The 12,235-nt window shown below is 46.4% G+C and overlaps 1 protein-coding gene across 2 annotated transcripts in view; it reads left to right on the forward strand.

Moving 5' to 3' along the window:
* Positions 1-1,665: 1,665 nt before the first annotated feature.
* Positions 1,666-12,235, forward strand: part of kcnab1b (potassium voltage-gated channel subfamily A regulatory beta subunit 1b) — a 75,371-nt gene continuing 64,801 nt past the window's right edge. Inside the window, exon 1 of one of the 2 annotated variants that reach the window (XM_071361028.1) lies at positions 1,666-4,427. In XM_071361028.1, the coding sequence (XP_071217129.1) occupies positions 4,198-4,427 (230 nt within the window). In that variant the 5' untranslated portion in view covers positions 1,666-4,197. Of the gene's footprint in view, positions 4,428-4,795; positions 4,812-12,235 lie in introns of those variants that run through there. The other variant, XM_071361029.1, reaches the window with a different exon arrangement.

The raw sequence follows: 12,235 nt of genomic DNA on the forward strand, positions 1-12,235 counted from the left end.
GCAGAACAGAGCAGGTCTGGTAGAACGGAGCAGAACATAGCAGGTCTGGTGGAACGGAGCAGAACAGAGCAGGTCTGGTGGAACGGAGCAGAACATAGCAGGTCTGGTAGAACGGAGCAGAACAGAGCAGGTCTGGTGGAACGGAGCAGAACAGAGCAGGTCTGGTGGAACGGAGCAGAACATAGCAAGTCTGGTGGAACGGAGCAGAACAGAGCAGGTCTGGTGGAACGGAGAAGAACAGAGCAGGTCTGGTGGAACGGAGCAGAACATAGCAGGTCTGGTGGAACGGAGCAGAACAGAGCAGGTCTGGTGGAACGGAGCAGAACAGAGCAGGTCTGGTGGAACGGAGCAGAACAGAGCAGGTCTGGTAGAACGGAGCAGAACAGAGCAGGTCTGGTGGAACGGAGCAGAACAGAGCAGGTCTGGTGGAACGGAGCAGAACAGAGCAGGTCTGGTGGAACGGAGCAGAACATAGCAGGTCTGGTAGAACGGAGCAGAACAGAGCAGGTCTGGTGGAACGGAGCAGAACAGAGCAGGTCTGGTGGAACGGAGCAGAACAGAGCAGGTCTGGTGGAACGGAGTAGAACAGAGCAGGTCTGGTGGAACGGAGCAGAACAGAGCAGGTCTGGTGGAATGGAGAAGAACAGAGCAGGTCTGATGGAACGGAGCAGAACATAGCATAGCAGAAGCAGGGTAGAACAGGGTTCAGGTGGACTTCACAGTACCGATTCTGCTGGTGTTAGTTGGTTGATAATTTCAAAGAAGTCAGTCGAATTGGTTAAAAAAACGTGGTACTAAATGACTTGTTGTGATGCTTGTTTCAGTGAATCAGTCACTAACCAAAATGCAATGTAGGTTTTGGGTAATTATTACGTAACTTACTGACTTCCATAGTGTTGTTAGATCTGAAGCGTGGAAGTAACACACGTCCTACACGTGGAGCTGTGATCAATACATATGTTAATAGGCTTATCAGTTTACCTCAATAAACTACATTGTTATAAAATCTCTTTATTTCTCTCCTTCTCTCTGACGCACACATGCACACACACACACACACACATACATACACACACACACACACACACACACACACACACACACACACACACACACACACACACACACACACACACACACACACACACACACACACACACACACACACACACACACACACACACACACGTCTATCTCTCTCACACACACACACACACACACACACACACACACACACACACACACACACACACACACACACACACACACACACACACACACACACACACACACACACACACACACACACACACACACACACACACACACACAGTCTATCTCTCTCACACACACACACACACACACACACACACACACACACACACACACACACACACACACACACACACACACACACACACACACACACACACACACACACACACACACACACACACACACAAACACACACACACACACACACACACACATGGCTCTGTCACTTCCATCCACGCTGTGTTCTCATCTTTCTGTCAGTGTCGCTAGTAAGAAAACACTGCAGATATTTCAGCCAGTCAGTTAAAGGCAGCAGACTCTCTCTCTCTCTGTCTCTCTCTCTCTCTGTCTCTCTCTCTCTCTCTCTCTCTCTCTCTCTCTCTCTCTTTCATTCGCTCCCTCACTCGCTCTCACCACCACACGTTCCTCCTCGGCTCATCACTCCCCCTCTCATTGTACTCCTGCCCTCTCCTTCCAGAAGAGAGGGATCATGCGTCGTCCTTTTCCCTCCTCCGCCGCCTCATTCTGGGATCTCTGTATCAAGCGGTTTTGCCACGTTTTGCTTCTGAGCAGAGCATTGGAAGCTGTTCCTCTTTCTTCGGCATGGTGGACTTTTAGATAAGAAGCTATCAGCAAATCAGATCTCTGCACTACCAAATGTCCTGGTGGGATGCAAGTCTTCGTGGGACTCCTGCTTTTCTCACAGCTCGATTCTCCTTGAAGTTTGAGGACAATCCATGAAGAATCTCTTCATTCCTTTAGTCTCCAACGTTGTGGATATCTGGCTTGGTGTATAATGTGTGTTTCTCTGCATCTGAAGATTTGACTGTGTGTGAGTGTTCATGGCAGTCAATTAGAGTGTCTCTGTATGTGACAGTTGGTAGATTTGGAAGACTGAAGATTTGGCTGTGCGAGAGCGAGAGTGTGTGTGTTGCTCTGTGTGCAGTGCAGTCCCACTCCCCTCGTTACTGGTTCTTAACTGGAGGGTTTAGCGGTCGCTGGAGGGCAACGGAGACCCCCCACCTCCTCATTGGTACTGACTACCCTGAGAGGAGAGGAGGGAAGAGACAGAGAGAGGGACTGAGAGGTAGGGAGAGGGACTGAGAGATAGGTAGAACGAAGACAAAAAGGAAGCGTGAGAGAAACAACAATAAGGATAGCAGGATAGACAGAGAGACAAATGGAGACATAAAAAGAGAGTGCGAGAGAGAGAGAGAGAGAGAGAGAGAGAGAGAGGGAGAGAGAGAGAGAGAGAGAGAGAGAGAGAGAGAGAGAGAGAGAGAGAGAGAGAGAGACAGAGACTCATTGTCTCACACCTCTGTATCCTCTCACACACACAGTGAAAAAGAAGACAAGGACACGTAGGCTTAATCTGTGTGGACCTCCGCTCACCCTTGCTGTCCTCCCCCTCAGTCTCACCCCTCTCTCACACACTCAGCAGTATAATTTTCTTCACAGCACACTTTGACTGCTGTTAATTCCAGCAACAAGAGACAAGAGGAGTGAATCTGTGTTCTAATTTCAAACAGTAATTCAACCAAACTCAACACCAAAGAAGAAGAAAGAACAAATGTGACGACATCTCGGAAGAGTAAAAACAATCCACTATAGGTCCTCTTCCAAACAGTGGACTGACTCAGAGAGCACCATCGGTCTGACTCAGAGAGCACCATCTGACTGACTCAGAGAGCACCATCGGTCTGACTCAGAGAGCACCATCGGACTGACTCAGAGAGCACCATCTGACTGACTCAGAGAGCACCATCGGTCTGACTCAGAGAGCACCATCAGACTGACTCAGAGAGCACCATCGGTCTGACTCAGAGAGCACCATTGGACTGACTCAGAGAGCACCATCGGTCTGACTCAGAGAGCACCATCAGACTGACTCAGAGAGCACCATCGGTCTGACTCAGAGAGCACCATCAGACTGACTCAGAGAGCACCATCGGTCTGACTCAGAGAGCACCGTCGGTCTGACTCAGAGAGCACCGTCGGTCTGACTCAGAGAGCACCATTGGGCTGACTCAGAGAGCACCATCAGACTGACTCAGAGAGCACCATCGGTCTGACTCAGAGAGCACCGTCGGTCTGACTCAGAGAGCACCATCGGACTGACTCAGAGAGCACCATCGGTCTGACTCAGAGAGCACCATCGGACTGACTCAGAGAGCACCATCGGACTGACTCAGAGAGCACCATCGGGCCGACTCAGAGAGCACCATCGGTCTGACTCAGAGAGCACCATCGGTCTGACTCAGAGAGCACCATCGGACTGACTCAGAGAGCACCATCGGACTGACTCAGAGAGCACCATCGGACTGACTCAGAGAGCACCATCGGACTGACTCAGAGAGCACCATCAGTCTGACTCAGAGAGCACCATCGGACTGAATCGGAGAGCACCATCGGACTGAATCAGAGAGCACCATTGGACTGACTCGGAGAGCACCATCGGACTGACTCAGAGAGCACCATCGGTCTGACTCAGAGAGCACCCTCGGACTGACTCAGAGAGCACCATCGGACTGACTCAGAGAGCACCATCCATTGGACTGACTCAGAGAGCACCATTGGATTGACTCAGAGAGCACCATTGGACTGACTCAGAGAGCACCATCGGACTGACTCAGAGAGCACCATCGGACTGACTCAGAGAGCGCCATTGGATTGACTCAGAGAGCACCATTGGACAGCCCAGCAAAGACTGGAGCAAGGCACTAGAGACACATACAGCCAACTGAAGACTGGAGCAAGACACTAGAGACACATACAGCCCAGGAAAGACTAGAGCAAGACACTAGAGACACATACAGCCCAGTAAAGACTGGAGCAAGGCAGGGAAATCAGCCCCAGTAGCCCACCACTACTACCACCAGTACAGCCACCACCAGTACAGCCACCACCAGTACAGCCACTGCCATGCAGGTGTCGTTTGCATGTTCTGACCAAGACGGAGGAAGAGGAGGGCTGAGGCCCCCGGGGAATGGAGGTCACAGCAAGCAGAACGCCACCAGCCCCAATACGGCCAGCCAGGCGCGGGCACGCTTCCGGACCGTGGCCCTCATCGCCCGCAGCCTGGGCTCCTTGACCCACCGCTACCAGCACAACCTTAAGGAGTCCACCGCCAAGCTCACTGGCATGAAGTACCGGTACGTAGAGAGACCACTGGCATGAAGTACCGGTACGTAGAGAGACCACTGGCATGAAGTACCGGTACGTAGAGAGACCACTGGCATGAAGTACCGGTACGTAGAGAGACCACTGGCATGAAGTACCGGTACGTAGAGAGACCACTGGCATGAAATACCGGTACGTAGAGAGACCACTGGCATGAAGTACCGGTACGTAGAGAGACCACTGGCATGAAGTACCGGTACGTAGAGAGACCACTGGCATGAAGTACCGGTACGTAGAGAGACCACTGGCATGAAGTACCGGTACGTAGGGAGACCACTGGCATGAAGTACCGGTACGTAGAGAGACCACTGGCAGGAAGTACCGGTACGTAGGGAGACCACTGGCATGAAGTACCGGTACGTAGAGAGACCACTGGCAGGAAGTACCGGTATGTAGAGAGATAACTGTTGTGCTAGTGGTAATGATAGCTTATTAATGTGTTATAAATGTTTAGTTAAATGATTGATGCTTAACTAATTCAAGTGTTTACAATTTATTGTTGTAGTAGCTCTATAATGTGCTATAAAGCATTAGTTAAGGAGTTAAAGAGCATTAACTAGAGCCAGTGAGTGTGAGCTAATGAGCTGTACATGTGTCTCTACCCCTCGGTGACGTGACGCAGCAGTACGGGGATGTTTGGACTGATTGTTGTTGTGTAATAGTGGCAATAACAGCTTCTACGAATGTGTTTAATTGAGTTATTGATCATTGAGTTATTGATCATTGAGTTATTGATCATTGAGTTATTGATCATTGAGTTATTGATCATTGAGTTATTGATCATTGAGTTATTGATCATTGAGTTATTGATCATTGAGTAATGAGCCAGAGTGTTAATGAGTAAGTTATTGATCGTTTCTCATTCACTGGTACACGTTTAAAAGCGTGTAGCGATTTCTATCCCAAAACGGTTGTTGCGCTCGGTTAGTTAGAGTTAAATCCGCCTGCAGGTGTGTGAACAATAATTGATTGAATTATTAAGTGTGTTATAGTGTCTGTATTTGAGCAAATGCATTTTAGAGCTTTGGGTTTATTTGTGGTTATGATACCTTATTCACAAGTAGAGCAGGAATTCATGACTAAATAGAGAGCTATATAGAGTTTAATGCATGGTGCATGTGTTTGCTGTTAGTATGTATAACTAACTACTAGTGTCCGGACAGCATTATAAAGCATAATAACTTATTCATGAGCTATAGAGTACTTATTCATGAGTTATAGAGTACTTATTCATGAGTTATAGAGTACGTATTCATGAGGTATAGAGTACTTATTCATGAGGTATAGAGTAGTTATTCGTGAGTTATAGAGTACTTATTCATGAGTTATAGAGTACTTATTCATGAGTTATAGAGTACTTATTCATGAGTTATAGAGTACTTATTCATGAGTTATATATGTTGTAGGTTTACGTGGATGTGTGTATGTTACCACTTCGGCTTCCTTACGACAACATGAAGTAGGATTACTGTCTGTATGCAGTTTCAGTGGTTACTAGATTATCTAAACCGTAGGCTTGAAAGTTACACAATAATTGCTTGAATAAGAATGATAATGTTTTTTTTATGAAACGTTTCCACTCATTTGATGTTTTACACAATAACTAATTGAGGTTTAATGATATGCAGATGTATTGTAGGATGTTTGTGTGAGGTCATTGTATCACTGCTGAAACAGTGGGAGTTTTCTTTATTTAACCTTTATTTAACTAGACAAAGTCAGTTAAGAACACATTCGTATTTACTATGACGGCCTGCCCCGGCCAAACCCTAAACCCGGACGACGCTGGGCCAATTGTGCTCCGGCCTATGGGACTCCCAATCACAGCCAGTTGTGATACAGCCTGGAATCAAACCAGGGTCTGTAGTGACGCCTCTAGCACTGAGCAGTAGTGCCTTAGACCGCTGCGCCACTCAGGAGCTCAGGGTGAAGGGGCAGTTTTCACAATGGAGACAATGAATTGAATGTGAGTTGATTTGATGCAGAGGAGCAAAACATGATAAGATCACACATGATATTCATGGCATCTCTTTCCCAGTTTCCATAACAACATTGAAATGGCCAATTTCACTTTACCTGTTTATGTGAATTCTCTATAAAAGACTTGACTGGAGTGTTGATCAACGCGACAGTATTTCCCCATAGAAGCTATTTTAAGTCATCCTCAGTGGTTTGTAAGAGAAAGACAGAAGAGCTTCAGGCTGTATAACAGGGGTCTTTAATAGTTTGTCATGTTCAGACTGGTACGATGCCAATCAAAGGCACCAAGACAACCTCCCTGCAGGTGTCCACACATTTCACTTTGTCTTTTAGCAGACACAGTTATCCAGGGGGACTTCCAGTAGTGAGTGAATACATTTTCATACTTTAATTTTATTTTGTACTGGTCCCCCGTGGGAATTGAACCCACGACTCCACCATATCAAGCATCATGCTCTACCAACTGGCCAGACAATGTGTTCTGACTGACGCCAACAGTTACTGTTAGACATGATCATACAATATGCCTCATACAGTCCGTTCAGTGATCCACATTGAGATGACTTGCATTGATGCTCCACATCAAGGTCAAAGCTATTGCCCCCATCTTAAAAAGAGAGACAAATAACTGATGGAGAGAGAATGAATGGAACAAAATGTTAACTCGCTCCCTTCCTACTGCTCTCTTTCTCTCTCTCTCTCTCTCTCTCTCTCTCTCTCTCTCTCTCTCTCTCTCTCTCTCTCTCTCTCTCTCTCTCTCTCTCTCTCTCTCTCTCTCTCTCTCTCTCTCTCCGCCTCTCCTTCTCTCTCCTTCTCTCTCTCTTTCTCTCTGTCCATCTCTTCTCTCTCTCTCTCTCTCTCGCTCTCTCTCCTTCTCTTCTCTCTCTCTCTCTCCTTCTCTCTCCTCTCTCTCTGTCTCTCTCTCTCTCTCTCTCTCTCTCTCTCTCTCTCTCTCTCTCTCTCTCTCTCTCTCTCTCTCTCTCTCTCTCTCTCTGTCACTCTCTTCTCTCTCTCTCTCTCTCCTTCTCTCTCCTCTCTCTCTTCTCTCTCTTCTCTCTCTCTCTCCATCTCTCTCCTCTCTCCCTCTCTCTCCTTCTCTCTGTCTCTTTCTTCTCTCCCTCTCTCTCTCTCTCTCAGACTCCTCCCTCTGTCTCTCTCTTTCCATCTGCCACCTCTCTCTCTCTCGCTCTCTCTCTCTCAGACTCCTCCCTCTCCCTCTCTCTCTGTATTTGACTACACAGCGGAGGTTTCTTTCTGTTCTTATCATTGACTGGAAACTCTTAGGCCTGAAGATAAAATCTGACTAACAATCTTTATTTATGTAAGGGAACAGAACAGAACAGCTAAATCTGGGATTTTAACATTCTTTGTGCTGCACACTACATTTTCCTCTACGGATTGTGTGTGTGAAGAATGTGTGTGCGCGCATGTGTGTGTGTGTGTGTGTGTGTGTGTGTGTGTGTGTGTGTGTGTGTGTGTGTGTGTGTGTGTGTGTGTGTGTGTGTGTGTGTGTGTGTGTGTGTGTGTGTGTGTGTGTGTGTGTGTGTGTGTGTGTGTGTGTGTGTGTGTGTGTGTGTCTGGACCTCATGGTCTGCCTCTCATGCCACATTGGTAAACATCTGAGGGCCTAATCCTGAATCAGTGTGGCTGCAGAGAGAGAGAAGAGAAAAGAGGGAGGACAGAGAGAAGAGAGAGGAGAGAGCAGAGAGAGGAGAGAGCAGAGAGAGGAGAGAGAAGAGAGAGGAGAGAGCAGAGAGAACAGAGAGAAGAGAGAGAATAAAGAAGAGAGAGCAGAGAGAGCAGAGAGAGAAGAGAGAGCAGAGAGAGAAGAGAGAGCAGCGAGAGAGGAGAGAGAGAAGAAAGAGAGGAGAGAGAGAATAGAGAAGAGAGAGCAGAGAGAGAAGAAAGAGAGCAGAGAGAGAAGAGAGAGCAGAGAGAGCAGAGAGAGAAGAGAGAGCAGAGAGAGAAGAGAGAAGAGAGAGCAGAGAGAGGAGAGAGCAGAGAGAGCAGAGAGAAGAGAGAGAAGAGAGAGCAGAGAGAGAAGAGAGAGGAGAGAGCAGAGAGAACAGAGAGAAGAGAAAGAAGAAAGAAGAGAGAGCAGAGAGAGAAGAGAGAGCAGAGAGAGAAGAGAGAGCAGAGAGAGAAGAGAGAGAAGAAAGAGAGGAGAGAGAGAAGAGAGAAGAGAGAGCAGAGAGAAGAGAGAAGAGAGAGAAGAGAGAGAGAGCAGAGAGAGAAGAGAGAGCAGAGAGAGAGAGAGAGAGAAGAAAGAGAGGAGAGAGGAGAGAGAGAAGAGAGAGAAGAAAGAGAAGAGAGAGCAGAGAGAGAAGAGAGAGCAGAGAGAGAGGAGAGAGAAGAAAGAGAGGAGAGAGCAGAGAGAGAAGAGAGAGCAGAGAGAGAAGAGAGAGCAGAGAGAAGAGAGAGAAGATAGAGAGAGCAGAGAGAGAACAGAGAGAGAGAGCACAGAGAGAAAAGAGAAGAGAGATACCAAATAATGCATGCATAGGAGAATTAGGCCGATACCCGCTAATTATCAAAATCCAGAAAAGAGACGTTATATTCTACCACCACCTAAAAGGAAGCAATTCCCTAACCTTCCATAACAAGTCATCACCTACAGAGAAATAAACCTGGAGAAGAGCCCCCTAAGCAAGCTGGTCCTGGGGCTCTGTTCACAAACACAAACAGACCCCACAGAACCCCAAGACAGCAAAACAATTAGACCCAACCAAATTATGAGAAGACAAAAAGTTAATTACTTGACACACTGGAATGAATTTACCAAAAAACAGAGCAAACTAGAATGCTATTTGGCCCTAAACAGAGAGTACACAGTGGCATAATTGCTGACCACTGTGACTGACCCAAAACGAAGGAAATCTTTGACTATTGTGACGACCCTCCCACTCTGTCTGCCAAATTCCTTCTCTTTGCTCTTGTTTTCCTTAATAGGAAGTCGGTGGGCGGAGCTGGGAGGGTCGTCAGCAACATGGGACACACCTGGGCTCAGGTGTCTCATGCAGACACCGATAGATTTTGGTTGTGGCATTTTTGTGGCTTTTTTTGTTTGTTTGCGGTGGCACCTTTCAACACCCCTTATTTTCCCATGTATGCACGCAACCAGTCACTTACACTACTGATTACTGACTACATATACCATTGTTAATTGTATTTAGTTTACTTTAGTTAATAAATATATTTAGTTATTCCTTATCTCCACGTTGTCTCCCTTTTTGTTACGAACTTTGAGCCAGTTCGTGACACTATGTACAGACTGTGAGCATAGCCTTGCTATTGAGAAAGGCCGCTGAAGGCAGACATGGCTCTCAAGAGAAGACAGGCTATGTGCTCACTGCCCACAAAATGAGGTGGAAACTGAACTGCACTTCCTAACCTCGAAAACAAATCCAATTTTGATAAACTCCCATATCTATTGGGTGAAATACCACAGTGTGCCATTACAGCAGCAAGATGTGTGACCTGTTGCCACAAGAAAACGGCAACCAGTGAAGAACAAACATCCCTGTAAATACAACCTATTTTAATTTATTTTCCCTTTTGTACCTTAACTATTTGCACATCATTAAAATTGATTTACCTTTATTTAACTAGGCAAGTCAGTTAAGAACAAATTCTTATTTTCAATGATCGCCTCGCTTTGCGTTCTCAGGAAACTATGCAGTAATTCGTTTTTTTATGTATTATTTCTTACATTGTTACCCCAGGAAATCTTACATTTTAAAACATACAGCTGGGAGGAACTATTGGATATAAGAGCAACGTCAACTTACCAACATTGCGACCAGGAATACGACTTTCCCGAAGTGGATCCTCTGTTTGGACCACCACCCAGGACAATGGATTGGATCCCAGCTGGCGACCCAAAACAACGGATGGGCACATTGCGCACCACTCCCGAGTTTACTACTCGCCAACGTCAAGTCTCTTGACAACAAGGTAGACGAAATCCGAGCAAGAGACATCAAAGATTGTAACGTTCTTTGTTTCACGGAAACGTGACTTACTCGAGACACGCTATCAGAGTCGGTACAGCCACCTGGTTTCTTCACGCATCGCGCCGACAGAAACAAAAATCTCTTTGGTAAGAAGAAGGGCGGGGGGGTATGCCATATGATTAACGAGACGTGGTGTGATCATAACAACATACAGGAACTAAAATAATTTTGCTCACCTGACCTAGAATTCCTTAAATGTCGACCGCATTATCTACCAAGAGAATTCTCTTCGATTATAATCACAGCCGTATATATCCCGTCCAAGCAGACACATCAATGGCCCTAAGTCTTGGACTTCCTGACGGGCCGCCCCCAGGTGGTGAGGGTAGGAAACAACATCTCCACCCCGCTGATCCTCAACACTGGGGCCCCACAAGGGTGCGTTCTCAGCCCTCTCCTGTACTCCCTGTTCACCCATGACTGCGTGACCCTGCACGCCTCCAACTCAATCATCAAGTTTGCAGACAACACTACAGTGGTAGACTTGATTACCAACAACGACGAGACAGCCTACAGGGAGGAAGTGAGGGCCCTCAGAGTGTGGTGTCAGGAAAATAACCTCACACTCAACGTCAACAAAACAAAGGAGATGATCGTGGACTTCAGGAAACAGCAGAGGGTGAACTCCCTATCCACATCGACGGGACAGTAGTGGAGAAGGTGGAAAGTTTTAAGTTCCTCGGCGTACACATCACGGACAAACTGAAATGGTCCACCCACACAGACAGCGTCGTGAAGAAGGCGCAACAGCGCCTCTTCAACCTCAGGAGGCTGAAGAAATTCGGCTTGTCACCAAAAACACTCACAAATATTTACAGATGCACAATCGAGAGCATCCTGTCGGGCTGTATCACCGCCTGGCTCCGCCCACAACCGTAAGGCTCTCCAGAGGGTAGTGAGGTCTGCACAACGCATCACCGGGGGCAAACTACCTGCCTTCCAGGACACCTACACCACCCGATGTCACAGGAAGGCCAAAAAGATCATCAAGGACAACAACCACCCGAGCCACTGCCTGTTCACCCCGCTATCATCTAGAAGGCGAGGTCAGTACAGGTGTATCAAAGCTGGGATCGAGAGACTGAAAAACAGCTTCTATCTCAAGGCGATCAGACTGTTAAAAAGCCATCACTAACATTGAGTGGCTGCTGCCAACATACTGACTCAATCTCTAGCCACTTTAATAATTAAAAATTGGATGTAATAAATGTATCACTAGTCACTTTAAACTATGCCCCTTTATATAATGTTTACATACCCTACACTACTCATATACTGTACTATATATAACGTTCTACTGCATCTTGCCTATGCCGTTCGGCCATCGCTCATCCATATATATTTATATGTACATATTCTTATTCATTCCTTTACACTTGTGTGTATAAGGTACTTGTTGGGGAATTGTTAGATTACTTGTTAGATATTACTGCACTGTCGGAACTAGTAGCACAAGCATTTCGCTACACTTGCATTAACATCTGCTAACCATGTGTATGTGACAAATAAAATTTGATTTGATAACTTCCTTGTTCAGGGGCAGAACGACATATTTTTACCTTGTCAGCTGGGGGATTTGATCTTGCAACCTTTCAGTTTCTATTCCTACCCTTTAACCACTAGGCTACCTGCTTCCCTGGCAAGTAGCCTACAACACTGTATAGTTGAACATTTGAAATGTCTTAATTATTTTGGAACTTTTGAAAGAGTAATGTTTACTGTTATTTTTTGCCTGTTTATTTCACTTTTGTTTATTTATTTAACTTGATTTGGCAATGTTAACATGT

The sequence above is a fragment of the Salvelinus alpinus genome, chromosome 23, assembly GCF_045679555.1.
Source record: "Salvelinus alpinus chromosome 23, SLU_Salpinus.1, whole genome shotgun sequence".
In the NCBI taxonomy this organism is placed as follows: Eukaryota; Metazoa; Chordata; class Actinopteri; order Salmoniformes; family Salmonidae; genus Salvelinus; species Salvelinus alpinus.